The sequence below is a fragment of the Photinus pyralis genome, unplaced genomic scaffold (genome assembly GCF_008802855.1).
Source record: "Photinus pyralis isolate 1611_PpyrPB1 unplaced genomic scaffold, Ppyr1.3 Ppyr1.4_LG9, whole genome shotgun sequence".
Lineage (NCBI taxonomy): Eukaryota > Metazoa > Arthropoda > Insecta > Coleoptera > Lampyridae > Photinus > Photinus pyralis.
The window spans coordinates 13,982,259-14,007,494 of record NW_022170878.1 but is presented as its reverse complement, the minus strand read 5'-3'; the positions used below and the strand labels follow the sequence as shown (position 1 = coordinate 14,007,494).

The window sequence follows — 25,236 nt, the reverse complement described above, 5'->3', positions numbered from 1 at the left end:
TTCAGTTTAATAATGAAAAAGTGAATTTTATGAATTGCTGTCAGCGAGTGCTTGTGCCTTTGATAAGTGCGCCTGAATATCTCAAACATTTTACGATCAGATTATTTGGATTATTACGGAAAGAAGATACGATAAGATAAGATTCGTTTTATTTTTAATTAGCGACCGGCTGCGTGCGGGGTATTATGTCCATACAGCTTTGTAAGCTTTTCTTTCTTGCAGGGATGTCGCTTTAATTTTGTTTCATGTTAGTACAGTGCAATTAGATTCAAGCTGAAAATTGTTCTGTGCAGTCCACAGATTGTTTGGTAAAAAGTTACATCATTTTAGTCATCGGGTTTGGATGGGAGCAGGGAGGAAAGTTGGAAAATTAGTAGTTATCAACCGTAATATCCTAAGTGCATAAAAATAGCCGATTAAATTTTGACGTTTTCGTCAAATGTTTTGCTTAGAAGTATGTCGAACCAAAATTTGACTTTTGCTAGTGTAGTCATTCGAATTATTGATTCTTTTTGAGTATTAATTACAGTTTTAATGTCCGATTGCCTCCGCGTCAAACGTTAGCATTGCTTACGCATCATTTTATGTCGCAATTTTACTACCCCTTTTATTTGTCTGTTTGTGTTGTTGTCTGTTACACATTGGCAGAAAGCGTCCTTCTTGAGCTCAATAAGGCCGTTGCGACCTGTAGTTCAAAAGGTAATTTTTTTATTTCGTCGACTCCTTGATTAACGTTTGATTACATACCTACTGGTTTTCGATACAATCAAATTGTTATTATTATATTTGCTTGATATTCACTTAACGATTATAGTTCCGCTATTTTCTGCGAAAGCCTGTTTTGATATTAATATTTTCTCTGACTACGTGTATTCCTTTTACTAAAAATTAATTTAAATTAAAACATTGACATAGCAGATCTATATATTACAGTGACATAATTGTAATATTTTTAGAGCATTGATTGAATTACCCTTAGATTTCCGCTGCCCATCAATTAGATTTAATATTCAACGTTAGCAAGCGACGGAGTCTTAAACGGTTTAAATCCCACCGAAGACCTTAATAAGTGATTGTGGAATCAAAACATCCGTCGTTGAAGCGCCACGCACCCTCCAATGCTGATTGCATACGTCACCTTCACCGCCGCCGCCCTCGAATCAATATTTGGTGGCGTCTCGCTGTATTGATATCAGATCTCGCGGAGATTGTATATTATATGAGCTTTTCGTGTTCAGATACATATAAGGATGCGGTTTAGTGTCAGGCTGATTTACCAGCCGATCTGGTTCGCGCGGAAATTCGCAATTATTATCTTTCGGTATATTAAAATCAGATTTAAATTCCGATACATTTGTCCTCATTAACATAAACGTGATGTTTTTGAAATATCGTTTAATTATACACAGCCCATATTTGCATAACGATGAACAAAACTCAGTTTTGACAATAAAACTATAACGCATCGAGTCGTACTATATGCAGCGCCTTAATGGGGCCACCAACTAATTAATTTCATTAGGAATAATTAAATTCTTTTTTGATCGCAGGTAATATAGGTACATAATTACGAGAAAGTCAACCGGTGATTACAAAATGATTTACGCTCATTGGCGAAATCAGTTCGATAATTACGCAATTACGCTAGGCGCCTGATTGATTCGCAAAATTAAATCGTTGATTGTCATAAAAATGCAATTTGTGAACGGGGACAGTTAAAACATTAAACACGTGAAATGCAAAACACTCAAATGAAAGCTTGAACAAAGCTCATCTAAGAACTAATTAAAATACTTGCTAGCAAATCCCAAATGTTTATACAAGTGTTAACATCTATCTCAACGTTTATACGTTGTCTATGTTATGGACAAAGAGATTTGGTTAGCAACCCTCTGATTGAAATTTGAACGCTGGACTTCCAAGTTTAGTCTGCAGTTTATTTTTCTACATGTTTTCTAAAGCTGCCAAAGTTTGATAGTTTCATTTTTAAACGTGTATCGTCTCTACAGCAAATATCTAAAAGTAGGATAGGATATAGTAGGATTTTCCTAAGTTTGCACACACGTCATCGGTATATTACACCTGAATTAGTTATGTTTACATAGATAGCATCTGATCTGCAATCGATAGAACGGAAGAAGTATGTAGGAAACCATACGAACGTGCTTGGTATATTGTAGAGGATCGTTGGTGTACACCAACTACAATGCACACTGTTTATATGGTTTCCATTCTTCCTGTTGTACCGATTTTCGGCTATATTTCGAAAATGGCAGGTCGTAGTAAAAAATTAAAAGCTCATAAAATTTTCGGCCACCAAAAAACAGAACAACGATTAACGTCCACTACTTTCATCCCTCTCTCAGTGTCCGCCTCTCCTCTACTTGAGTTTGCTTCTCAACACCTGTGCTTTCTCATCGGCGAAACCTGCTTATTTCAGCGATAACAAATATCTTATAGCAACAATAAAATAAAATCAAAATACTACGCGATTATTTAAACCAAATGTAACAGTTTAGTTTATCCATATTCAAATTTCAAAATTACCGCTTGCTACATTAGGCAGGATATAGGTGAGATGGCGCCACTTGTACGCGTGCTTCTTTCCTTGCGCAGGATCGCGTTAATTTTTCACTTCATTTCCGTTTTAAAGCCAACGAGGTTGTACGTGTAGAGCGTGGCATTGTGAATTCTTCTAAAACCAGTGGGTAATATTTGCCATCATTCACGTAAAATCTCTGGCAATTTTACCTGTTTATTGGCGTTGTCGAGTAGAGTAACTCAGAAGCCGTTTTCTCCGTTGTGAGGCTATTATCTGGTTGAAGTTCATCGCCCTACCTACATATTCACAACCTCTTGGATAATTTCCATATTTCATTGATTTAAGTATTTTTCATTACCCTCCTGACGATTTCAGGGGGTCCAGGTAGTAGACGAATGCTTGTAGGTAAATGAATTTGCATCTTGCGAATATTCCGGAGTACGAACACCTGTTGATTGCCGGCAGCTATCCGGCGTACCACCGAGTAGATAAGCGCTAACACCTAAACGATACCGGGAGCGACCAGCTGATGGTGGAATTTTCGGAAGATACGATCTTTTACACAACCTTTTTTTTATTTGCTTCAATACTGTTAATCTAGTGTAACCTTCCGACGATTTATGATCGGAGCTTTGTATTTTGTTCGCATCAAGTGTTTGAGGTCGTGACTCTCTTCAAGAGCAACGCACCTGTATTTAACGTATGGGTAAACGAGCCGGCTACGAGTAAGCTATTTTTGGCCCTTCCGGCTCATATAATCGTTCCGAGCGTTGTAGCTTGGGGTTTGTTTTTTGTGTTACAGAACTGGAACTTCGAAGGAGAGCTCTTTTTCGGAGAAGACAGCGTATGTGTTATTCAAGGTAGGATTTTTAATTTACTTGTACCCAGTGTTGCCTATATGAGTTGTTATTCGGGTTAACTTAATTCAATCTTTGAATCCATTGAAATCTTAACTACATTTTTGCTCGATCATTGTTGTAGGGGGCTGGTAACGTAATTATTAAGGAAGTGTTCAGGAATTTATTTGGGGATTATTTTTGTCATTTAAAGTATTTGTTATTGTCGTATTGAAGATACATTTTATTTGCCGATCCTGCACCGTTTTGTCAGGATTAATAAATCAGAATTGCTCGTAGTGAATTTATTATTTGGCTCTCTTGTGTTTTCCCAATTTCTATACAGGAGAGGTCAGAATTTGTGCAAAATTGGGTGGCGCTCAACTAATATTTCTAGTGACTACCAAAGATCAAAAACTTATGTTATATGCCCAAACGAACAAACCGCTGTGGAAGATTCTCATCTCGAGCCCTTCTTTTAATTAAGAATCTGAGCTAGCTGGCCGTTTATGCGGCGGGGTTTGAGTTTTACAGCGCCGAACTAACCTCACGTTATAAAGTGACACCCTTCAACGTGTGGCCTGGGCATAATTTGTTTAAATTTAAGTTTTTGGCCTTATTTTTAAATTATCTCTTCTAAATTGAATTTGTGGTTATTACTGATATTTGTGTATTTCTTGGTATTTAACAGGTACCTATATTGTGTTATCTTTTTATATTTGTATTTTGAATTTATTGTGTGATCATGGCTATGGAAATTAACCGATTAAGAGAGACTGAACTCCAATATGAAATTGAGATTAGAGCGGGACAAATGGGGAGTAATATGAACGAAAGTCGTTTAATTCTCAGAAAATTGTTAGAGTTAGAGAAAGCACCTGGTTATGTTGCTCCAGAGTACCCTTTTTCCTTTGCTCAGGATTTAGCTGCTCTTACTGAATTGACAGTGATCCTTCAGAATAAGATTGACAATTTTGATGATGCTTTTGGGGGAGGTTCATATTTGTCAATTGTTACCATGCTAGCTCATGCCGACAGACGTTTACATAGGACTCGCACATTATTGCAGCCTTCTGCTGAACAATTAAGTAAACTTGGGGAATTAGTTGGTTTATTTCGACAATTAAGAGCTTCACTCGATAACAAAGCTTTTCATTTTAACGACTCAATTATGCCTTCAGCAACTGCTGTAGTTTCTTCTACACCTACTAGACGTACTGCAGAACTACAACCAAGATTATCCGTACCGAGTACTCCTGTACATAAATGGGGATTAAAATTTTCCGGGGATAGTAGAGGTGAAACTTTGAATTCATTTATCGACCGAGTTGAGCGAATGGCTCGTGCTCGTGGAGTAGATCATCCAACTTTATTTGAGACCGCCTACGATTTATTTGAAGGTACTGCGAACACCTGGTACAACATTAATTCTCATAAAGCTACTTCATGGGAGCACTTAGTGCAATTACTACGAGATGCATTTCTACCACCACACTATGAGGAAGATTTGCTCGACGAAATTAAAGCTCGTTTACAGGGTCAGAATGAAAAAGTAGACATTTATTTTGCAGTAATGCAGGGTTTATTTTCACGACTAAAATTACCACCTCCAGAATATGAACAAGTCCGTTTAATTAAACGCAATTTATCACCATTTTATTTGACTAAATTAGGTCCTAATGTTCCTCAGACATTAGATGAACTTTTAATTGAATGCAGACGTTTTGACGATATCAAACATGATTTAGACAGACACCATGCCTTACGCAACCGAACATCATTACCATTACTCGAACCTGGGTTTAGCTGTCCCACCAGTAGTCGACAAATGTCACCACGTCCACCTATTTATGCAATGGAAACTCCAAATTCTCCTTGCTTTAATTACCAAAAATTAGGTCATCATCGTGTTGATTGTCCTGAACCAAGGCAATTATTTTGCTGGAAATGTGGCGCACAAGGCGTTACGGTGCGCAGTTGTTCTTTTTGTTCGGGAAACGCTCCGAGAAACGCTCATTAAGTCGTCGTGACGTTTCTTTAGTACAGGCGACAAAAATGTTGAAAATTTCTTCCAAACCTAAACTTGACTTTTTATTACAGCATGTGGGAAATGACTTGAGACCTTATGTCCAAATTAAAATTTTAGACATTCCTTTTTTGGGATTATTAGATTCTGGCGCTTCACGTTCTTTTATCAATTCCGATACTTTAATTCAATTGCAAATACTCAATTTCAATTTTGTACCGAAAGTTATTTCTTGTACGGTAGCAAATAGCTCCGATGCACATTCGATTGGTTACATCACTGTGCCAATTACCTTAAAGGATCGTACTGTGCTGTTAGATTTGTTGGTGATGCCTGATTTGGTTACTAATTTAATCCTGGGAGTAGTTTTTTGGGATAGGATGGGTATCATTCCGAATATTAGCGATGACTGTTGGCATTTTACTTCTTGCACGCCAACTCAACCTAGTGTGGCCATAGTGGAACAGTCTCGTCTCACTGATGAACAACACCATTCTTTACAAACCCTCTTAGATCTGAAATTTTCGCTCATGGGAGACAAGTTAGGATTAACCCCAGTAGGTAGACACGAGATACGCCTGGTAGAGGGCGCTGTTCCTATTAAACAGCGGTACTATCCAGTAAATCCGATTAAACAGAAAATCATTAACGACACCATTGATGAGATGCTTAGGGACAGAGTCATCGAACCATCGAACAGCGGATGGGCTTCACCTGTCTGTCTGATTCCCAAGAAAGACAAAACCTATAGATTTTGTGTGGACTATAGGAAACTTAACTCTTTAACTGAGCGCGACGCTTTTCCTTTGCCCTATATCAATACCATCTTAGACCAATTACGTGACGCTAAATATCTTAGTTCCCTGGACATTAAGTCAGCTTATTGGCAAATAGAGGTTGCTGAGAATTCGCGCCCTTTCACAGCTTTTACTGTGCCTGGTCGTGGTCTTTTCCAATTTCGAAGGATGCCCTTCGGCTTGACTAATGCCCCTGCGACTTTTCAGCGCATTATCGATACCATTTTGGGACCTGAATTGCAACCCAACGTTTTGGTTTATTTGGACGATGTGGTTATTATATCACAAGACTTTGACTCACATTTAAAAATTTTGAACACCGTTTTTGACAAATTAATTGCTGCTGGCTTCACTCTGAATAAAAACAAATGTCACTTCTGCCGTTCAGAACTTAAGTATTTAGGGTATGTTGTGGATTCCTTTGGCTTACACCCAGATCCTGACAAAGTCAAGGCGATTTTAGATATTCCAACACCCACTACGGTGAATGATATACGACGTTTCTTAGGAACTTGCGGTTGGTACCGTAGGTTCATTCCTGATTTTTCAACCGTTCTTGCTCCTTTAACCAGACTTCTTCGGAAAAATGTTAAATTTGAATGGACGTCTGAATGTGAGGAATCTTTTCTCAAATTAAAAGAACTTTTGGCAACTGCACCTGTGCTCAATTGCCCGGATTTTACCAAACCTTTTGTCCTTCAGACCGATGCTTCTGCTTATGGGCTAGGAGCTGTCTTGACTCAAACTTTTCCGGATGGGGAGCGAGTGGTATGTTATTTATCCCGATCATTATCCCGAGCGGAACAAAATTACAGCACGACTGAACGTGAGTGCTTAGCAGTCATTTGGGCGGTAGAGCAACTTCGACATTACCTCGAAGGAGTTTCTTTTACAGTCATTACTGACCACCATTCTCTTTTGTGGTTGCATTCTTTGAAAGACCCCCAAGGACGTTTAGCACGCTGGGCTCTTCGTTTACAGCCGTATACCTTTACTCTTGTCCATCGTAAAGGCAAGGACAATATTGTTCCCGATCTTTTGTCACGTACTGTACCTGTGATCGAAGCTGTACATTCTTCAGATGTTACGGTGGATCCGAACGATTTCAAAACTTCTAAAGACCCTTGGTACCTTGGTATGTTTGAAAGATTAGAGCGAAGTCCTCATAAATATCCCGATTGGCGAGTGAAAGATTCGTTGTTGTATAAATATATCAAGTCCGCTTTACAATCTCATGATTATGAAAAATGGAAACTTGTTGTTCCTTCTGATTTTAGACAATCTCTTATACAAGAGAACCACAATAATGTTACTTCAGGACACCTTGGTGTTTATAAGACCTTTTGGCGCATTCATCACCGATATTATTGGCCGAGAATGAAGTGCGATATTAAGCGTTATATTTCTCGCTGTACCACCTGTGCACAACATAAACCTGAACAACTTCGACCTGCAGGGCTTATGGGTTCACATCCTCAAATTTATGAACCGTGGCAGATGATCAGCTTAGATTTTATTGGTCCTTTACCTCGATCCACTCAAGGGCGAACTCATTTATTAGTTGTTAGTGACTATATGAGTAAATTTGTACTTCTTTTTCCCATAAGGACGGCGAATGCCAAAACTCTTGTCAAATGTATTGAAGATTCTGTATTTCTTGTGTATGGAGCTCCACAATTCCTTATTTGTGACAATGGCGTGCAGATGCGCAGTAGACTCTTCTTAGATCTGTGTGAAAGCTACCGTGTAAAGGTTCGGTTTACTCCTTTTTATCATCCACAGGCTGATCCTGCGGAGAGGGTGAATCGTGTGGTAAAGCAATTGATAGCCACTTATGTTAAGAACAATCACAAACATTGGGACGTTCATTTAGCTTCGATAGCTTGTGCTCTTCGAACTTCTAAGCACGAAACCATAGGTGTGACTCCCTATCGTGCTAATTTTGGGAAAGAATTTCGTATTCGAGGGAACAGCTTCGACACTGACATGACGGACAATGAGCCGATTGACGTAGAACAACGGTTAGCGCAACAGCAAGGACTGTACGACAAAATTATTGCACGCATTAAAGACAGTCATGACCGCAACAAGCAACATTATGACTTACGACGTAGGCATGTTAACTATGAGATAGGAGATTTGGTTTGGCGTAAAAATAAGACTTTGTCTGATGCCACTAAAGATTATTCAGCGAAGTTAGCTCCCAGATTTTTAGGACCATTTACGGTTAGCCGTAAAATGGGGTATTTGACCTATGAGTTGAAAGATTCTAATGGTAAATCTTCTGGAACGTGGCACGTCCAGGATCTCAAACCTTATATTGAACCCGATGATCATGGTTAGACATTTATTGTCGCCGGCTTGCTTGTTTATTGACGATTTTGAACCACTAATTTTGACGTATTCTTATTCTTGGATTTGACTTTGATATATGTATTTATATGTTATATGTTCCATATTTCTTCTTCTTCTTACTCTTTGGGTGGTTTGGTTGGGCATAGGGGATGGTTTCTAGGATCATAGCTTAAGACCTGCTAGGGGGGGATTTTCTTCTTTTCTCCCGATCCATTTCCTCTTTTTTCTTCCTTTTTCTATTTGCACCTCGACCACTTCTTTTCTTCTAATTTCCACAGGGGAGATTTGGGAGAGGTTGCCCTTTTCTTTTCACTTTCCTATTTTTCTATCTTTTTCTACTCTTCTTTCTTCCGTTCCACAGAGTGTATGTTCGTATGAATGGATGTATGAGTGATACACAAGAGGAAGGGGGTGGGTGCGCCTTCCCTGTGCGAGCCTCGGTGACCATGGGACCCCTGGAATCGGCATGAATGAGTTTTTTTTCTCCGCAAATGTGATTTCTTCTTTCTCTCTTACTGTCTTCTATCCATAGCACCTTCTTCATTTCATTGCGCTAGTGCATGGTGGAGTTGGGTTGGAAAGGTACCTTCTTTTTGGGGGTTTCCTTCTACACTTTTTCGGCAAGGGGGGTCAAAATTTGGGCTTTTGTGTCGTTTTTAGTCAGGGAGGGGGGTTTCTTTATTTTGGGGATTTTGGTGCTGCATCACTTGAAACTGTAGGGTTTCTTTCTTCTGGGTGGGCACTGGATTTGGTTTTCTTGGGGGTGACTAGTAGTTGGATTGGGTTGTAAGAAAGGGGTTGCTATTGTCATGATACCCGACGGCGCGAGATTCCATCTTTACGCGAGGGCATGTCAATACCCGATTTTGCATACCTTTTCCGCTGCTGGAGAACCTGGGAAAATTCTTTGAAGGTGAAATTCTTTGGGGGGGAGTTTTTTTTACACTGGGGTGGGTTTTCGGGTTTTCAATTTGTTTGCTTCCTTTTCGAGTGTGTGTGCTGGGTTTTTCGATCGTCGGAAAACTTGTAGTTTCCCTCCTGTCGAAGGAGAGGGGGGGTGTAACAGTTTAGTTTATTTATATTCAAATTTCAAAATTACCGCTTGCTACGTTAGGCAGGATATAGGTGAGATGGCGCACTTGTACGCGTGCTTCTTTCCTCGCGCAGAATCGCGTAATTTTTTCACTTCATTTCCGTTTTAAAGCCAACGAGGTTGTACTTGTAGAGCGTGGCATTGTGAATTCTTCTAAAACCAGTGGGTAATATTTGCCATCATTCACGTAAAATCTCTGGCAATTTTACCTGTTTTATTGGCGTTGTCGAGTAGAGTAACTCAGAAGCCGTTTTCTCCATTGTGAGGCTATTATCTGGTTGGAAGTTCATCGCCCTACCTACATATTCACAACCTCTTGGATAATTTCCATATTTCATTGATTTAAGTATTTTTCATTACCCTCCTGACGATTTCAGGGGGTCCATGTAGTAGATGAATTCTTGTACCGATCAATCCATGTAGTAGATGAATTCTTGTACCGGTCAATCCATGTAGTAGGTCAATCCATGTAGTAGATGAATTCTTGTACCGACGAATCCATGTAGTTATCCGGCGTACCACCGAGTAGATAAGCGCTAACACCTAAACGATACCGGGAGCGACCAGCTGATTGTGGAATTTTCGGAAGATACGATCTTTGACCCAACCTTTTTTTATTTGCTTCAATACCGTTAATCTAGTGTAACCTTCCGACGATTTATGATCGGAGCTTTGTATTTTGTTCGCATCTAGTGTTTTGAGGTCGTGGCTCACTTCAAGAGCAACGCACCTGTATTTAACGTATGGGTAAACGAGCCGGCTACGAGTAAGCTATTTTTGGCCCTTCCGGCTCATATAATCGTTCCGAGCGTTGTAGCTTGGGGTTTGTTTTTTTGTGTTACAGAACTGGAACTTCGAAGGAGAGCTCTTTTTCGGAGGAGACAGCGTATGTGTTATTCAAGGTAAGATTTTTAATTTACTTGTACCCAGTGTTGCCTATATGAGTTGTTATTCGGGTTAACTTAATTCAATCTTTGAATCTATTGAAACCTTAACTACATTTTTGCTCGATCATTGTTGTAGGGGGCTGGTAACGTAATTATTAGGGAAGTGTTCATGAATTTATTTGGGGATTATTTTTGTCATTTAAAGTATTTGTTATTGTCGTATTGAAGATACATTTTATTTGCGATCCTGCACCGTTTTGCCAGGATTAATAAATCAGAATTGCTCGTAGTGAATTTATTATTTGGCTCTCTTGTGTTTTCCCAATTTCTATACAGGAGGGTCAGAATTTGTGCAAAATTGGGTGGCGCTCAACTAATCATTTCTAGTGACTACCAAAGATCAAAAACTTATGTTATATGCCCAAACGAACAAACCGCTGTGGAAGATTCTCCTCTCGAGCCCTTCTTTTAATTAAGAATCTGAGCTAGCTGGCCGTTTATGCGGCGGGGTTTGAGTTTTACAGCGCCGAACTAACCTCACGTTATAGACGGTTCCGTCGCTATCCGGAACTGTTTTTCGGCACATCTGAACTTTTCAGAATTTCCATTATATATACGCTAGATGTAGAAGCTGCAGTAGGCTAATACTTACTTTCTTATGGACGCCATACTGCATTTTTATGAATGAGATAGACGACAAGAAAAGAAAAATAATGACGCGTCACACTCACTATTTACACAAATATACAAAGATCCCAATATAGTGGGCCACGAATTTGAACCACCCTGTACATGTGTACACATTTTTATCATGATTAATTAATAGATATAAAAAATTAAGTTAAAATAAACAAAAAAGCAACGAGCGGAATTTTCGAGTGGTTACCCGTCCATAAATTCTAACAGGGAATAATGTTGCTTGACTTTAGAAAATAAAATGAAACGAAAGTAAAACAAGTTGTAAATCAGCATACCTATGCATAATGAAAGCGCATTTTTGGTAATGCAAATCAGTATTTCATTAGTAAAGTTTAAAATTATCGATCTCACGAGTAATTTAACGCAAAATAGACTAGAGCCTGCACATCTACACTATAACAGAAAGCTTTTAGTGAAAATGTAAAGTCTCTAGCAATTGTAATTCCTGAGGTCTCAGTCGGACAGTCGGCCATAACGAATATAATAGCGTATTTTTTTCCAAAAATGCGCTAAAAAAGGTGCAATGCGCGCTTTTTGGTTTGAGTTATTATATAATCTGTCCTGTCAAGAATTATTGGTACTTTTGTACCTAAGAAGTCAATTTCATATACAAACTGCCGCAACGAAAATTTGTACCACGACATTGATTTTTAAGTTTCAAACTTTGAAACCAAAGCGCGATTTTTAGGTAACTATTTGATCAATTTGAAACAAATAAAAACGGTTGGATATAAATAATAAAAATCCCTTTCAAATTATTAATCATTTGCCTCTTCGTCCCATATAACAATGGGGGGATTTTTGCACAAAAATTAGCCCCCTCTATATAAAAATCAAGTTGTTTTTAGGGGAAACAAAATTGTGATGTGATGGTTTTGTCCATCTATCTGTCTGTTCCTCGTCTAACTCGAGAACGAAAAAAGACAGCGATGTGAACCTTCGTCAATCGATCTCTACGAGTTCAAGGATCAGTGGCGCTATTGAATATATGAGCCGGATGCGAGTTGATTTAATTCGGTTCGAGCGGTGCACAAACGATTTACTGCGCAGTGATTAACTTATTTGCGGAATATTTACGAAATTCCTCTGGTAGAGTCAAAACTTCATATGCGAATATCTTGAGAATCGAGTGTCGGAAGTCATGTACTCACAAAGGGAAAGTGGTAGGTCTCTCTGACACTCATCCAACCATCGGATAACTAGAATCAGAGATATGATATATTTTAGGGAACGGAGTGTGGGAACAGGTACCCACTCACAAAGGAAAAAGGGACGAGACGCACAGTGAATATTAAAGTTTTTTGCTAGATGCATGTGTGCAAATTTGAATTTGGATATCTCTAGAACTATTTGGTGTAATGAAGTCCTATGTTTTGAATAACCTAATTGTTTATTCTGTCTTTTATTACTATGTATTGTTATGTTAACATCCTGTCACCCTTCTAGAACTTAAACCCCTGGTGCTTGCTTTAGTTCGTATATTAGGTAGGTAGTAAGTATCTTATAAGTTATTAATAGGACTTCCCCAAACGTTAAATAAAAACATTGAGTAATTTCCTAATCCTTCACTCAACGATAAAAGTAAGTTTTTAAGGTGTTAAGTGACATATTTCCGCAAGAAAAGAGTGACATGATGGTAGTTCAATGGGCCGTATGAATAAAAACATACATTTTTGTCTTATGTATGAATAAAAATAAGCAAATGCTTATACTTGCAAAATTCAAAGTAAATACTCGTAACTGCCCCTTTATACTGGTTTGTTTAGCAGCGCTGCATTGCGTCCTGTGACCCTGTCCTTCTGCTTAGCAGCGCTGCCAAGTCGCCTAGAGCGAAGGAGAAGGAGCACTTACGAGTATTTGCTTTGAATTTTTCAAGTATAAGCATTTGCTACTTTTATTCATACGGGCCAATAATTGTTTATATTCATTTGGAATAAACAGTGGTATAGGTAGTACCAAGCAGAATTCTAAAGACCCCACAGAACAATTAAATTACGCACTTGGATTTTTCTAAAATTTTTCTTGAGAATGAAAATTTACCCATATCATTGAATAATAATTTATTATTCAATGCCCATATCTACTCATAGTCTCATAAACACGTATTTCAATTTTTTATGCGTGTGTATAGTTATACAGATATTTCACTTGACCTGAATGAACAATGTTGGAAAACCCCTGCACTTGATTCTATTAATCGATAGCGGTTTCACGCATTTGTACGTTCATTATTAGGAACAACTGTTGAAATATTGCGAAATATGATATACATACCTAAATAAATCTATTAATTTTTTTAAAATTTCGTTTCGCATCCTTTATTCCGGCCTATGACCAGCTGTGCATAGTCTAGGTACAAAATAACAAAACGGAGAGCGATTGTCAGCTGATCAGCTGATCGCTGCCGTTTTGGACCATTTTAATTTCAAGGGCATTTTCGCCCAAACAAAAACAATACAATCTTGATGATTCAGCGAGAGAATCCACAGCAGAGGATCTAATTATTACGTATAGGTTTTTCTGCTTTTGCAGGAGGTGGTTTCTGGTTTTTTACTTGTGTTTTCTCAGAATTGCCTAACCCCTTCCTTGGATACACAGCCAATAAAGTATAAAGATATCCTAATCTAATGTAGGCTCACTTTGTTTGTTTGTCCTGATTAAACGATTTGTGGCATAACTTCATTTGCACACATCATAAAAATGTCTAACAAAATTGGCACATTCAAGCTGTTGAGCGGATATTCAATTCCGTTAACAGTCCGTAAGTTTAAAATATATCTCTTGCATAGAAGACAATTGTTTGATTTCAGTGGGTACTTATCTTATGGAAGGCGATGAGCTTTTCAAATCCTTAGACAAAGCTTTAGCAGCGGGTTACCGAGCGTTTGGTACGTATAGAGAGCAGCTAAACTTGATTAATAATGGGAGATTTGTAGACACGGCTCATATGTACAACAACGAAAAAAGCATGGGCGACGCTTTAAAAGAGTTGTTACCAAAGCACAATTTAAGTAGAGAAGATATATTTATACAAACAAAGCTTGGTAAGTAGCTTTAATTATGAATTGTTGCTGGTTGCATTCTATTGCTGGCATTACTAGATCCATCTCATCATGGTGATAAAGCAAGACGTGCTTTGGAGGCTTCACTAAACAAACTACAGTGCGATTATATAGACTTATATTTAATTCACTGGCCCGGTTCTTATACTGTTTCATCTAAGAGTGGGGAAAATTTAAAGTTGCGTACTGCCAGTTGGGCAGCACTTGTTGAAGCACAGAAAGATGGGTTAGTCAAGAGTCTTGGTGTTTCGAATTATATTACTCGTCATCTCAATGAATTGTTAAGCAATTGTTACGGCGTTAAACCGGTACTGAATCAGGTCAGTAAAACAGATTTGTGACGTTTTCCATTTGCAAACAATATCCAACACAAGTTCGCTTTACCGGTCGGCTATAATTTTTGTTTGCAGATGGAGTGGCATCCGGGTTGTTTCGATAATGAACTAAAGCAATTGTGCGATAGAGAAGGTATACTTATACAGGCATATATGCCTTTAGGTGGTAGTGGAAACTCAAGTCTGTTAAGAAATAAAGCTGTCAGCTCTATTGCAAAAAAATTGGAAAAATCACCAGCACAAGTAGGTCTTAGTTAATCTCGAGTTTCCCTTATGTGTAATTTTGTAGGTATTGCTACGTTGGTGTTTACAACAAAATGTTGGCGTGGCACCTAAAGCTCGTTCAATGGAGCATTTAAAGAATAATCTAGAAACGGATTTTGTTATACCAGAGAGTGATATGGCATTACTTAATGATGTAAATAGTATAAGATTTGATTGGAACCCATATAATGTACTTTAGACAGTCGTTTAACCTTCATAAAATGAACTTTGATAATACAACCTGGCCGTTATAAATAAAAGTAATTCAAGATTAGCTTTTTTATTTGGTCTTAATCTTTTAAACATTCTAACAAAATAACATATTTGGGAATGATTACAACTTGGCAATTCCAATAACACCACATGCTACCCTTGCGCCGGCATTACCAGTAGTTTTGCTTAATTCATGAGTAGTAACTCCAAGATCATCGGGATCGGCGTGTACTACTAAAGTACGACCAATAATGCAGTTGGCACCTTCCAATGAAATCGCCTTATCGGAAATTTTTACCTTTGCAATTCCATCATTTCCAGCTTCCACATTTCCCAAATCGCCGACATGGCGAACTGAAGCGTTGGGAGCACCATGATCTTTACCCTCGGGATTGAAATGGGCACCGGCGGAGATGCATCCATTGGTATTATCACCAAATTCGTGAATGTGGAAACCGTGAAGGCCTTTACCTAAACCGCTGATTTCGCCTGTGACGACCACTGGATCTTTGCCGCTCTGTAATTGTTGAAAAAATATCATTTCTGTCTTAAATTTTACCTTTAGACGTTACCGCTTGGTCGAACCAAAGGGTTCCCTTTACAACTTCACCATTTAAAACACACACAGCTTTAGTAGGCATTCTGCAAAGTAGTTGAGACAAGACCGTTCAAAAACAAGCGCCGGTAATGATGTAGCAGAAATTAATTAAAGCGAATTATCTTAATACCACCGGAATGGAAGGTTTTCAATGTCAGAAGTCAAAGATTACACAATTCCAGAATATAACATGCGAGAAGGGACACGTACTTTGCCACCTTCATCCTTAGTACGCTGTACTGATACTAGAGAGCATTGTTTCATTCTATGGATTCTAGATAACCAAAGTTCCAAAATTTCCCCGCCACTTAACCGTCAGATTCATACGCTTGAAGCATTGTTTATTCATATGGAATTATTCATTTAAATGAATAAACAAAACTTGAAGCTATTAAAATTTAACACGTAGATTACATATATAGTACACTTTAACCTCTGATTTATTATCTTGACAGTGAACGTACAAACTGTGGATCACACCCGTATTCCAACATGTGGCACTTTAGTAGTTTCAGTCTTTGTGTCTACGGGCATTGAGCGCCTTTGTAACATGGGTGGACTTCTTTTTGCACCACTACTTTATTTATGAACCGATTTTAACGAATCTTTTTTTAAAATAAACATAGTAGGTACCTTTTTTTGTATCTCGTTTACTTTCGATGATATAAGACATGCAAAGAAATGACCGATTCTAGTTTTGAAATTACGTCCAACCTATCGGACATTTTGAACTTTCACATGGAAATTTTAAATAAACATCTAATCTAATAAACATTTAATAATAAGAAAGTTGCCCATGCAATCTGGGCCACACTGTATATTAAAGAATTTCTAGTCAAACGGTAAAATTTCTATATAAATTTGAAAACATGTCTTGAAAGGTAAATTCAGTATTTAGTAAAACAGTACTATCATTATGCATACAATACAATACAATCAATGGTACTACATATTAATAGCGTTGTTAAAATTACTTCAAAACTGTTATCTTTTGGAATTTTCCGATTTGGCAACATCGCTAACAAAAAAAAGATTTCTTCATGCAACCTAACCAAACTTTTCTTTTAAAAACTCATCACAAACATAGTGTTTTTCACAATAAATCTGTTGTTACATTATGAATAGGCCAGAGTTGGAGGGCACGGCGCATTTATTGGATGAATTAGACAGCAAGTAATAATACGCAATCTTTAAATTAATTAGAGCATTTTTTCACAGAGAAATTAATCGTAGTCTTACGCGATGGCAGGACATTAATTGGATACCTTCGAAGTGTTGATCAATTTGCCAATTTGGTATTACATAAAACGATCGAAAGAATTCACGTAGGCAAGGAGTTTGGCGATATACCAAGGGGCGTGTTTATTGTAAGAGGTGAAAATGTAGTTCTTTTAGGTGAAATAGTACGTAGGAAATGCTGTCGGTATTTGATAAATAATGCCGTGATTTACAGGATGCTCAGAAGGAAGCTAACTTGCCTTTACGACAGGTTACTGTTGATGACATTTTAGATGCACAAAGAAGAGAACAAGAATCGAAGCAGGATCAACAAAGACTGTTAACAAAAGCGTTGAAAGAACGTGGCTTAAATTTGATGCCCGATTTAACTCACGATGATATGTTTTAAATTAAATTAAGATTAGTATTTACAGATTTAATGAACGGAAATTTCAATACTGTTAGGTTCTAAAATAAAGCTACTGTATTAAAAAAATGTTTCATAAATTATTGGTTTTTCATCATCGTCAAATTCTTTGGGTTGTAATATTAGTTCTTTTGACTCGACAATTAGAGGTGGTGAATAACCATTAAGACAGTGCAGTAGAGATGAGCTCAGTTTGTTATCGCTCATTTCCGCAGAGCAATAATCTTCTGCGCAGCTAGTAAAACTTGAGTCCGTCGGTGATCTCGTTGCTCTATGTTCTAGGTATTTACAGAAACTGGATGATAATGAGGCACCATCTTCAGTATCTTCTTTGATTTGATCAACACTCTTTGATCTCCTCATTGGGTTTGAGGTAACATACGCATCAGATAATTCTTCTTCTATACTATCGATTGAACACTCGTTGGTGGTAATCTTTGGTAAATTGTTTATATTGGTTCGGGACACTAGCAACACAGGCTTGCGACTACGTGGTGTCATCATTGTTTCCTACAATAAGAATAATTATATCCCATACTGCTCTTTAATAATTAGGGCTGTACAGCTACGCATTAATAACTAAATTCTGAGGATATATTAAAACAGAACCTGATCCCGAATGGAAACTGCAAAACTATCATACAATATCTATCTAAGCATATAGGTACCTATACAAAATTAAAATATAGCAATCATTTACATATTATTCATAAATATACTGAGATGAAAACTTGAATATGTAATACAAACGACAATTGCACAAACTCGCCCGTAAATTTGAATGTTTCTGTTCTTTGAATAATCAAAACTTCTGATTGTCATGTATGTATAATAATAATAATACTTTTATTTCCATAGGACATAGGTATAGATAAATTACATAACGTATTTATGGAAACCAGAAAACGGATCTGTTTCAGTTTACCATGTAGGTTCACTGGTCTCCCACCAGACCCAATATCGATGCCTATTATTATTAAACATTTAGTAAAAATTAGAATTGAGTGTTCTGTAGTAATTACTATAAGGAAGAGAAAATGATAAATGTGATTGATAATGGTGTGTTTATTGACTTAGGCGAAGCAAGGTTTTAAACATATTTCAAACTCAAAATGGACAAACTTCGAAACGAGGATACCTAATTTACAACAACAATGTGGATATTTTTAGAGAGTACATCGGCCTTTACTCAAGACACTCAAAGAGCAACAGTAATTTCAACATAAGTATGTTGAAGCCAAAGAGATGTGAAGCATCAAGTTTGGAGATTACATGCTCATCATCACTGTTCAAGCTACACTATTTGCTCCTATTCCTCTCACAATAAAAGAATGGTTTATTCTTTACCTATAGATTTCTAAAAAAAATGTAAGTCTGAGTTGATAAGAATTCTGCATACTTAAACTTGCAATGAAAATATACATAACATGAAGATTATCTTTTGAATTATCTAGATAATTATCATCTTCTATCTGCTTCTAGATAATATCTTTCCTGATTATCTGTTATCTAGATAAAGAAACGGTTATCTATGCACAACACATAACATAAGGATACAAGCAATGTGTTAGTAAAATAAACAAAAGATTACTCATGCATGTACAATACCTGCATAGCTTTTGACATTCGTTGAGCTGACTGTGTTATTGGCGACATTGACTTACGTCCTTGTTCTTCGGGTGTAAATACTAGTTCGGAATACATACGTTTAGAAACGCATGCAGGTGTACTTGTTACGTACATGCTGCATTCACGTTCTTTATGTATTGATAAATTTGGATCGGAATTACTACGCTTCCCTTCTAATACAGGCGTTTGTAATTTTTTTGAAATGTTCTCATCATCCGAACTAGAATCACATTTATTACAAAATAGCTTAGCTCGAACCAACACCCCTTGAAAAGGACTCTGTAAATACATGCACGATTGTTATTTTGTTAATTGCACATATATAACGTTCACAAATTAACAAAAAGTGACCTACGTTTAAAAGTTCTTCACTGGATGCACGCAAGGGTGTTGCGTTTCGTTTGTGAACCTTGGCAATGCTTCTTTGGAAAATATGTTTCTTAATTGAGCTACCTACACTTTTATTCTTGTTAGCTACAGAACTTCTTATTACTTGCAATGGAGTTCCATAACCATTTTCTTTGTTAAATTGTTTTATTAACTTTTGCTTCTTGGAGGACTCGGGGAGACTTTGAATGTACGCATACAGTTGTGCTAGCGCAGTTTCAGTTGGGTTTGACTGATTTTCTTTGGTTGTACGTTCAACATCGACAAAGCTATATACTGTATTTGCAGCAAAATTGTCACTAAGTGATTCATTACAATTTCTAGATGACAGTTTCCGCCGTTCTTGTTCAGTGTAATAGGCTTTAATATCCACTGCCAGCTTGGGAGGTAGCTCAAAGAGTTTTGACGAATTTGTAATCATAAATGAAACAGTATTAGAAAGGATTTGGGAGTTAGTGTGCAGTATTTCCGGTGTCAAATTGCGTGGGCACAATAAATGTGGCGTAAATAATGTTGCTAAACTATCAGCTGACATTTTGTTATTCCTTTCGTACGATGCAGTGTAATGTAATAAATCCAGCACATCCTTTAACAAAATTCTGTTTTCGGATGGAAGTAGCAACAAAAGCAGCTGTAGAGCATGTAGAAGTTTAGCTTCCATCGCCGAATTTTCACAAACACCGCATAATTCTAAAAGTAAATTAGATATGAATGTGTATATCCTGGCATATATGTACTAACCAGCAATTTGACAGTGAGCCGGATAATGAGCTTCAGTAAGTAATGGTTCAGGTAAATCGGCCAGGAATCCTTTCAGTACAGATGCACAATCGTGTACTGAATAAGTATTATTTTCCAAGGAGACGGTAACACCTTGATTTAACAAATTTTTTAATTCCTGTTGCCTTGCTAAAGATCCGGTACGTCTAAATATGCCTTCAGTTGATATATCTAAAGATATGTTAACAGTAAGTGAAAAATTATAAGCCTGCCTTACTTGGTTCTTGCTTCAAAAACTCGATTAATTGATATACCTGACAAATTCCTTCCTGCGTCAAGGGGATACCATCCATAATACCTCTACAAATCTTACTTTTCTTGTTAAATGGAATGAAACTCCATTTCCTTAGTTTGGATTTCTCCGACAAAGCATCTCTGTCAAATAAAAGAATCTCACTACAGGTGCATAAGATTACTAAAATACCTACTCTTCGGTGCTTAAATCCAATACAAACGATAAATGCATTCTTACTAGAGTATTAAACTGTTCCACATTTTCTCTACGAAGTTTTTCAGCAAGACAGTCTCTTTTAAACATTTTCACAGGTGGGTTATGCTCGCGTTTTACCCAAAGTTCCCTCGAAAATTCCTCTTGCAAAATGGTAAATGAACACCACGTCGTGTCGGTTAAAATTTAAATTTGAAAACATCAAAATATAAAAAATACTCTCTTAACTAAAAACATCAAACTACTTTTCTGTCACCTGTGATTACTACACCGTCTTGTATCTTGTGATTAACTACCACCACCAGCTCAACTACTTACTGTACATATACAGGGTGTAAATCGAAAAGTGGAACATAGGCGTTTAACATGGGAAATTACTTTTTCTTTGCGCAAACGTTTCCTAATTATTTTACGCAAAAATACTTCAAATAAAAGTTATAGAGATACCTATACATTCTGCATCTAAATCATGTGATAAGATTATTCTACCTCTTCTTGCCCGCGAACAAATTAATTATAAAGGTTCTGTTTTCACGAGTTTTTAGTCATGGACTATGATAAAAGAAAACTACAAGAATTTTGTCACTTATAATTGCACAAGAGGTTTGTATTTTACCGAGTAAATTTGGGTTGTTTAGGTAATGAAAATCTGTTGCCTAGCAATTAGACGAGAAAAACTGTCAACTAATAAAAATGCGACACCGCAGGTGGAGCATTTTTAGGTTGACAGTTTTTCGAGTCCAATTGCTAAAAGGAAACAGATTTGAATTGCCACAACCCAAATTTATTCGGTTTAAATACAAACCTCGAGTGTAATTCGGCAGGACAATTTAACGAACAAGAAATTCACCAAACTAATCAATTATTGACAGACGTCAAACTAGTCATATGGGAAAGGATAATGCGATTATTGGTTCGAAAATGAATAAGTGAAAAAACCACTAGTGCATTTGTCGCTGGAAAAGTTGCAGGTAACTTTTGCCGCTGTGAAAGTGACAATTACACTGCGGCTTATGTGATTTTTTATACATGAGTTGAATTGTCACCGAAAAATTATCTAAGGTATTTCAAATTAAAGACCTAGAAGAAGCAACGCAATGCCTTACGATACGAATCACAAGGAATCTCCATAAAAGATTGGATCAAAGTGAATATTTAAAGAAAACTCCATTTGATTCCAGCTTCAATAGGTATTTCAAAAGAAGCAAGTACATCATCTATGCCAGGGTAATGTTTAAGTTGGTATTAAAAGGAAGTTAAGTAAGGTTGGTACCACGCAAATGAAAGTCGGTTTTTCACGAACTTTCTACGGAGGTTACGGGTGGATGAATGAAGCAGATTTTTTTACAGACTAATGGTAGGCACTACCAATGACTTTGTGGCGATCCAATGCAAAGTTTTTTCTTAAGATATCTTATATAATTACAATTAGAGAAAAAATTTAAAAAAGAAACACTGCCATAGTCATTTGCTGTACATATCATTAGTCTGTAAAAAAAAAATCAGCTTCATTCATCCAACCATAACCTAGTTATATCCATAGAAAGTTCGTGAAAAACCGACTAAGAATTGTTTTTTTACGGAGTTATCAATGTTCGCGATTTTTGAAAATATTTTTTTAAGAGCTATTATCCAAGGGGCGGCAGACGGTCGATTTTAGCATACTCGGGATAGGGCAAAATGGAACTCGCATCAGTTAAAATTTTGATCATTCTCGTTCAGTGGATTTCGAGCTAGTTCCCCTACTATGACAGTTCGAATTAATTTATTAAGTTTTTCTTTTATTTATAAGAGATAAAGATAATTGTTTCGAAGAGAACATGGTCATTGTAATCACTAAGAAAAATTGTATTGTATGGTCGACCCTGAGAATTAAATAAATTTATCTCATAAATTATGAACGAACGACCAAAGCAGTTTCATATTCACATCATGATTAATTTTATTTAATTCTTGCCCAGAGTTTATTTGAATGTTTAACAAAATTTTGCTTAAGGTAGGTTCGTAGTGTTTTGTTATTGGTCCTTTTTGACCTGGGAACAATGCAAACAGCATTTTTATTTGGCGCCCAACGTGGGGCATTGCATTTACTTTTGGAATGTATTGTAGCTCGAAATTAAAGGGTCACAGCAATAATATCCAACTTTATTTATTCAAAAGTATTTTAAGAGCTTGTGTGACAAACAGTTTTTGATTTATAACACATGGCATAGTTGAATAAGACTTAAATCTTCATATCACTTTGGGCCTCTCATTCTAAATTCCACATTTTGATTAACCAGGTAGGTATAGTACATGCCACAACTTTTAACTTCACTTATTCCGATTCGCTAGTGGAGTTACCATAATCTCCCACTAGAGAAGGCGTCAACTTGATTTTTTTAGCCTGTGTAGGCTTATTAATTAAAACTAATTTTTTTAAATCGTTGTTATTTAACACCTTGATGGCTTTTCGTTCTTTAGCAGGTGTAAAAGAAGTACATGGCAAAGATGACTCGCTGATAATATTCTTTCGGATCAATTCTGTGGTCTTTTCTGCATCCAGTTTGGGTTTCAACTTTAAACTGAGCACAGCAGCCAACTGTTTATCTTCTTCTGCTTCTGGCACCAATTTGATGTTCAAACTGGACTTTTTCAATAAGGCGTTATCTTTTGCAATGGATGTTTTAAAATCATTTTTATTTTTCTGAAAAATATTGTTACACTGTGTGTAGGTACAATGAAAATAATAAAACTTACCCTGAAAGCTTGTCTTAACATACAATTGGCACTGTAATCATCAGCCCATGTTGATTCGTTTCTATTGTATAAATTAACCAGTGCTGTCTTTGCATTCTCCGCATAATTTTGATCATCAGTACCATGCTCCAACTTAAACATTGAATCATCAAACAAGCGCTTCTGCGTTTCTTTAGTTTCAGGCACAACTTGTTCGTTCTGTGTTGGATCCCATCTATTTTCTTGCCGACGTGCTCCCGACAAAACTATGTATTCCAAATTCTACAATTATGAAATTAGCAGAAGATTTCGTTAAACATTTTAGTATTACCCCAGGATCAGTTTTAATCAAAAAGTGATTATCACACAAGTGGCATTTCATTTTAAACTCAAACACGGGCGTAGTATAATACATTCCAACTTTCTTTTTTTCCGCATTATAACGAACGCCCATTCCAATATGATTATTGCAGCCCTCACACCATATATTGAAGGGCATCTCGAAACGAACAATGATAATGCCCATATGAATTTTACGGGCACGTTCCCTTAGTGCGTGTGTTCCTTGCCATTTATTTAAACCCCCCGCTCTGGGGTCATAGTCTGGCGGGTAGTATTTGTTCGTTCCTTTGCGCTCACCCATGCTGTTGTGATTTAAATTGCAGCTTTAAAGATGGAAAAGTAGTTTGGAAATGAGAAACCTGAAAACAACCGATCAAGATTTGTTAACAAACGTTACAGTTCGATGGTTAACAAGTAATAACATAAATAAAAATATAACAATAACATAACCTCTTTAAACTACATAACCTTAAAGACATGGGCGGCGACAGCACATTGCTCTACAGGATTAAAAAATGAAATTATTGAAATACTTGGCTCAATCATTGATTATACGCGGTTGCTCGAAGTAATTGGGCTCTCTGCTTTTATTCGCTCTTAAAAAAGTTACTGTGTATAATCAATGGCTCAAATTACAACACTAAAAATCTTGGCATTCTTGACCGTAAATTATGATTCAAATTTATCTTATCTTGCGAAGACGTGCGAGATTCTAAAGCGAAGTTATTTTAAGAAAAAAGGGCTGCTCTATTATGCTGTTTGTGTCATTCGCAAGCTGCGACCTTGTATGGGTGTTGATGTGGGGAGATTTGTTTGACTGTCTACTTTATTGCAAATTAAAATACCGTAGATTTTAATCCATACCTTGATTCTAATTAAATGTACCCAGAGACCTTAGTCAAACAATTGTACTAAAAATATCTGTACGCACGGGATCATTTCAAATTTTGCACATTTACTTTCATTCCGTAGAACTTTCCTTAATAACATTTGTGCATGCATATCTCGGCCCCAAAGAGAACGAATAAACGTTTTTTGAAAATTTCAAAGACACACCTTTGATATTTAGAAACTAAAATGTACTTAATATTAGTTTACAAAAGACTATTGATCCATTTATTTTGCTACACAATGTAATGTTAATTTGACAGCTGGTTTGAACTTTTCTTTTAAATTTTCAATAACGGCAAATTCAAAAATTATAAAACTTTAAGAAATGTTGGCTTGCATTACTAGCAATCGATTAACGCTTAAACGAAGTTGATTAAAGCATTTTGAATTTTTATTTATTTTTATAACCTGTTACAGGCGAATTTTATTAGTGTGTACCGACTACAGCAGGCGCGATCTGTGTATGATTCTTATGAGAGCATATAAAAGGTGTCCCAGTAGGCAAAGAAAAATGTAATTTTGGCGAAATTTCGTTCAGGTGAAGTAAAAGGGACAACTGTGGCGGATGCTCGGTGAAACCTGCATTTTGTGTTGGATGTTTTGATCCGTGGCATGGCACCTAAATGAAATAAAATAACTGTTTTGTATTTCAATACTTTTTTGTGTAAAAAGAATATATATTTGAGTTA

At 36.8% G+C, this 25,236-nt stretch overlaps 5 protein-coding genes and 1 long non-coding RNA gene across 8 annotated transcripts; 3 read left to right on the top strand and 3 right to left on the bottom strand.

Annotated features, from left to right (window-relative positions):
- The first annotated feature begins 11,654 nt into the window (after positions 1 to 11,654).
- Positions 11,655 to 12,880, top strand: LOC116180385. The gene is made up of 3 exons (XR_004147112.1): positions 11,655 to 11,923; positions 12,084 to 12,398; positions 12,463 to 12,880. It is a non-coding gene; the product is annotated as an uncharacterized LOC116180385 (long non-coding RNA).
- Positions 12,881 to 13,634: 754 nt separating this feature from the next.
- Positions 13,635 to 15,179, top strand: LOC116180383 (glyoxal reductase-like). The gene is made up of 6 exons (XM_031500349.1): positions 13,635 to 13,996; positions 14,046 to 14,123; positions 14,172 to 14,279; positions 14,337 to 14,617; positions 14,708 to 14,875; positions 14,922 to 15,179. Exons 1-6 carry the CDS (start codon positions 13,936 to 13,938, stop codon positions 15,093 to 15,095), a joined length of 870 nt encoding a protein of 289 aa, XP_031356209.1. The 5' UTR covers positions 13,635 to 13,935; the 3' UTR covers positions 15,096 to 15,179.
- LOC116180384 (superoxide dismutase [Cu-Zn]-like) lies at positions 15,161 to 15,885 on the bottom strand. The gene is made up of 2 exons (XM_031500350.1): positions 15,682 to 15,885; positions 15,161 to 15,626 (listed from the first exon to the last, which is right to left on the bottom strand). Exons 1-2 carry the CDS (start codon positions 15,748 to 15,750, stop codon positions 15,231 to 15,233), a joined length of 465 nt encoding a protein of 154 aa, XP_031356210.1. The 5' UTR covers positions 15,751 to 15,885; the 3' UTR covers positions 15,161 to 15,230.
- An 839-nt stretch (positions 15,886 to 16,724) lies between these two features.
- Positions 16,725 to 17,426, top strand: LOC116181234 (U6 snRNA-associated Sm-like protein LSm1). Its single transcript, XM_031501533.1, has 3 exons — positions 16,725 to 16,876; positions 16,926 to 17,110; positions 17,161 to 17,426. Exons 1-3 carry the CDS (start codon positions 16,825 to 16,827, stop codon positions 17,332 to 17,334), a joined length of 411 nt encoding a protein of 136 aa, XP_031357393.1. The 5' UTR covers positions 16,725 to 16,824; the 3' UTR covers positions 17,335 to 17,426.
- On the bottom strand, positions 17,347 to 20,856 carry LOC116181232 (rho GTPase-activating protein 19-like). Of its 2 annotated transcripts, XM_031501531.1 has the most exons (6): positions 20,577 to 20,856; positions 20,366 to 20,523; positions 20,110 to 20,319; positions 19,337 to 20,058; positions 18,961 to 19,260; positions 17,347 to 17,862 (listed from the first exon to the last, which is right to left on the bottom strand). In XM_031501531.1, exons 1-6 carry the CDS (start codon positions 20,684 to 20,686, stop codon positions 17,413 to 17,415), a joined length of 1,950 nt encoding a protein of 649 aa, XP_031357391.1. In that variant the 5' UTR covers positions 20,687 to 20,856; the 3' UTR covers positions 17,347 to 17,412. The 2 variants fall into 2 exon arrangements, with proteins under 2 accessions (XP_031357391.1, XP_031357392.1); XM_031501532.1 differs by lacking the exon at positions 18,961 to 19,260 and having other exon boundaries at positions 20,577 to 20,851.
- Positions 20,857 to 22,725: 1,869 nt separating this feature from the next.
- Positions 22,726 to 24,133, bottom strand: LOC116180660 (coiled-coil domain-containing protein 130 homolog). Of its 2 annotated transcripts, XM_031500765.1 has the most exons (4): positions 24,107 to 24,133; positions 23,646 to 24,015; positions 23,336 to 23,596; positions 22,726 to 23,282 (listed from the first exon to the last, which is right to left on the bottom strand). In XM_031500765.1, the coding sequence occupies exons 2-4, from the start codon at positions 23,955 to 23,957 to the stop codon at positions 22,914 to 22,916; spliced, it is 942 nt and encodes a 313-aa protein (XP_031356625.1). In that variant the 5' UTR covers positions 23,958 to 24,015; positions 24,107 to 24,133; the 3' UTR covers positions 22,726 to 22,913. The 2 variants fall into 2 exon arrangements, with proteins under 2 accessions (XP_031356625.1, XP_031356624.1); XM_031500764.1 differs by having other exon boundaries at positions 23,646 to 24,123.
- Between the last annotated feature and the right edge of the window lie 1,103 nt (positions 24,134 to 25,236).

Coding starts and splice junctions, on each gene's coding strand:
- LOC116180660 (XM_031500765.1), bottom strand. CDS start 23,957: ATGGGTGAGCGCAAAGGAACGAACAAATACTACCCGCCAGACTATGAC. Junction 23,597..23,645: donor TGATTAAAACTGATCCTGGG/GTAATACTAAAA, acceptor TCATAATTGTAG/AATTTGGAATACATAGTTTT. Junction 23,283..23,335: donor TGTTAAGACAAGCTTTCAGG/GTAAGTTTTATT, acceptor AATATTTTTCAG/AAAAATAAAAATGATTTTAA.
- LOC116181234 (XM_031501533.1), top strand. CDS start 16,825: ATGAATAGGCCAGAGTTGGAGGGCACGGCGCATTTATTGGATGAATTA. Junction 16,877..16,925: donor TTTATTGGATGAATTAGACA/GCAAGTAATAAT, acceptor ATTTTTTCACAG/AGAAATTAATCGTAGTCTTA. Junction 17,111..17,160: donor TAGTTCTTTTAGGTGAAATA/GTACGTAGGAAA, acceptor CGTGATTTACAG/GATGCTCAGAAGGAAGCTAA.
- LOC116180384 (XM_031500350.1), bottom strand. CDS start 15,750: ATGCCTACTAAAGCTGTGTGTGTTTTAAATGGTGAAGTTGTAAAGGGA. Junction 15,627..15,681: donor CCCTTTGGTTCGACCAAGCG/GTAACGTCTAAA, acceptor CAACAATTACAG/AGCGGCAAAGATCCAGTGGT.
- LOC116180383 (XM_031500349.1), top strand. CDS start 13,936: ATGTCTAACAAAATTGGCACATTCAAGCTGTTGAGCGGATATTCAATT. Junction 14,280..14,336: donor ATTTATACAAACAAAGCTTG/GTAAGTAGCTTT, acceptor TGGCATTACTAG/ATCCATCTCATCATGGTGAT. Junction 14,876..14,921: donor TGGAAAAATCACCAGCACAA/GTAGGTCTTAGT, acceptor GTAATTTTGTAG/GTATTGCTACGTTGGTGTTT.
- LOC116181232 (XM_031501531.1), bottom strand. CDS start 20,686: ATGTTTAAAAGAGACTGTCTTGCTGAAAAACTTCGTAGAGAAAATGTG. Junction 19,261..19,336: donor CCAGTGAAGAACTTTTAAAC/GTAGGTCACTTT, acceptor ATGTATTTACAG/AGTCCTTTTCAAGGGGTGTT. Junction 17,863..18,960: donor GAATGTCAAAAGCTATGCAG/GTATTGTACATG, acceptor TTCTTATTGTAG/GAAACAATGATGACACCACG.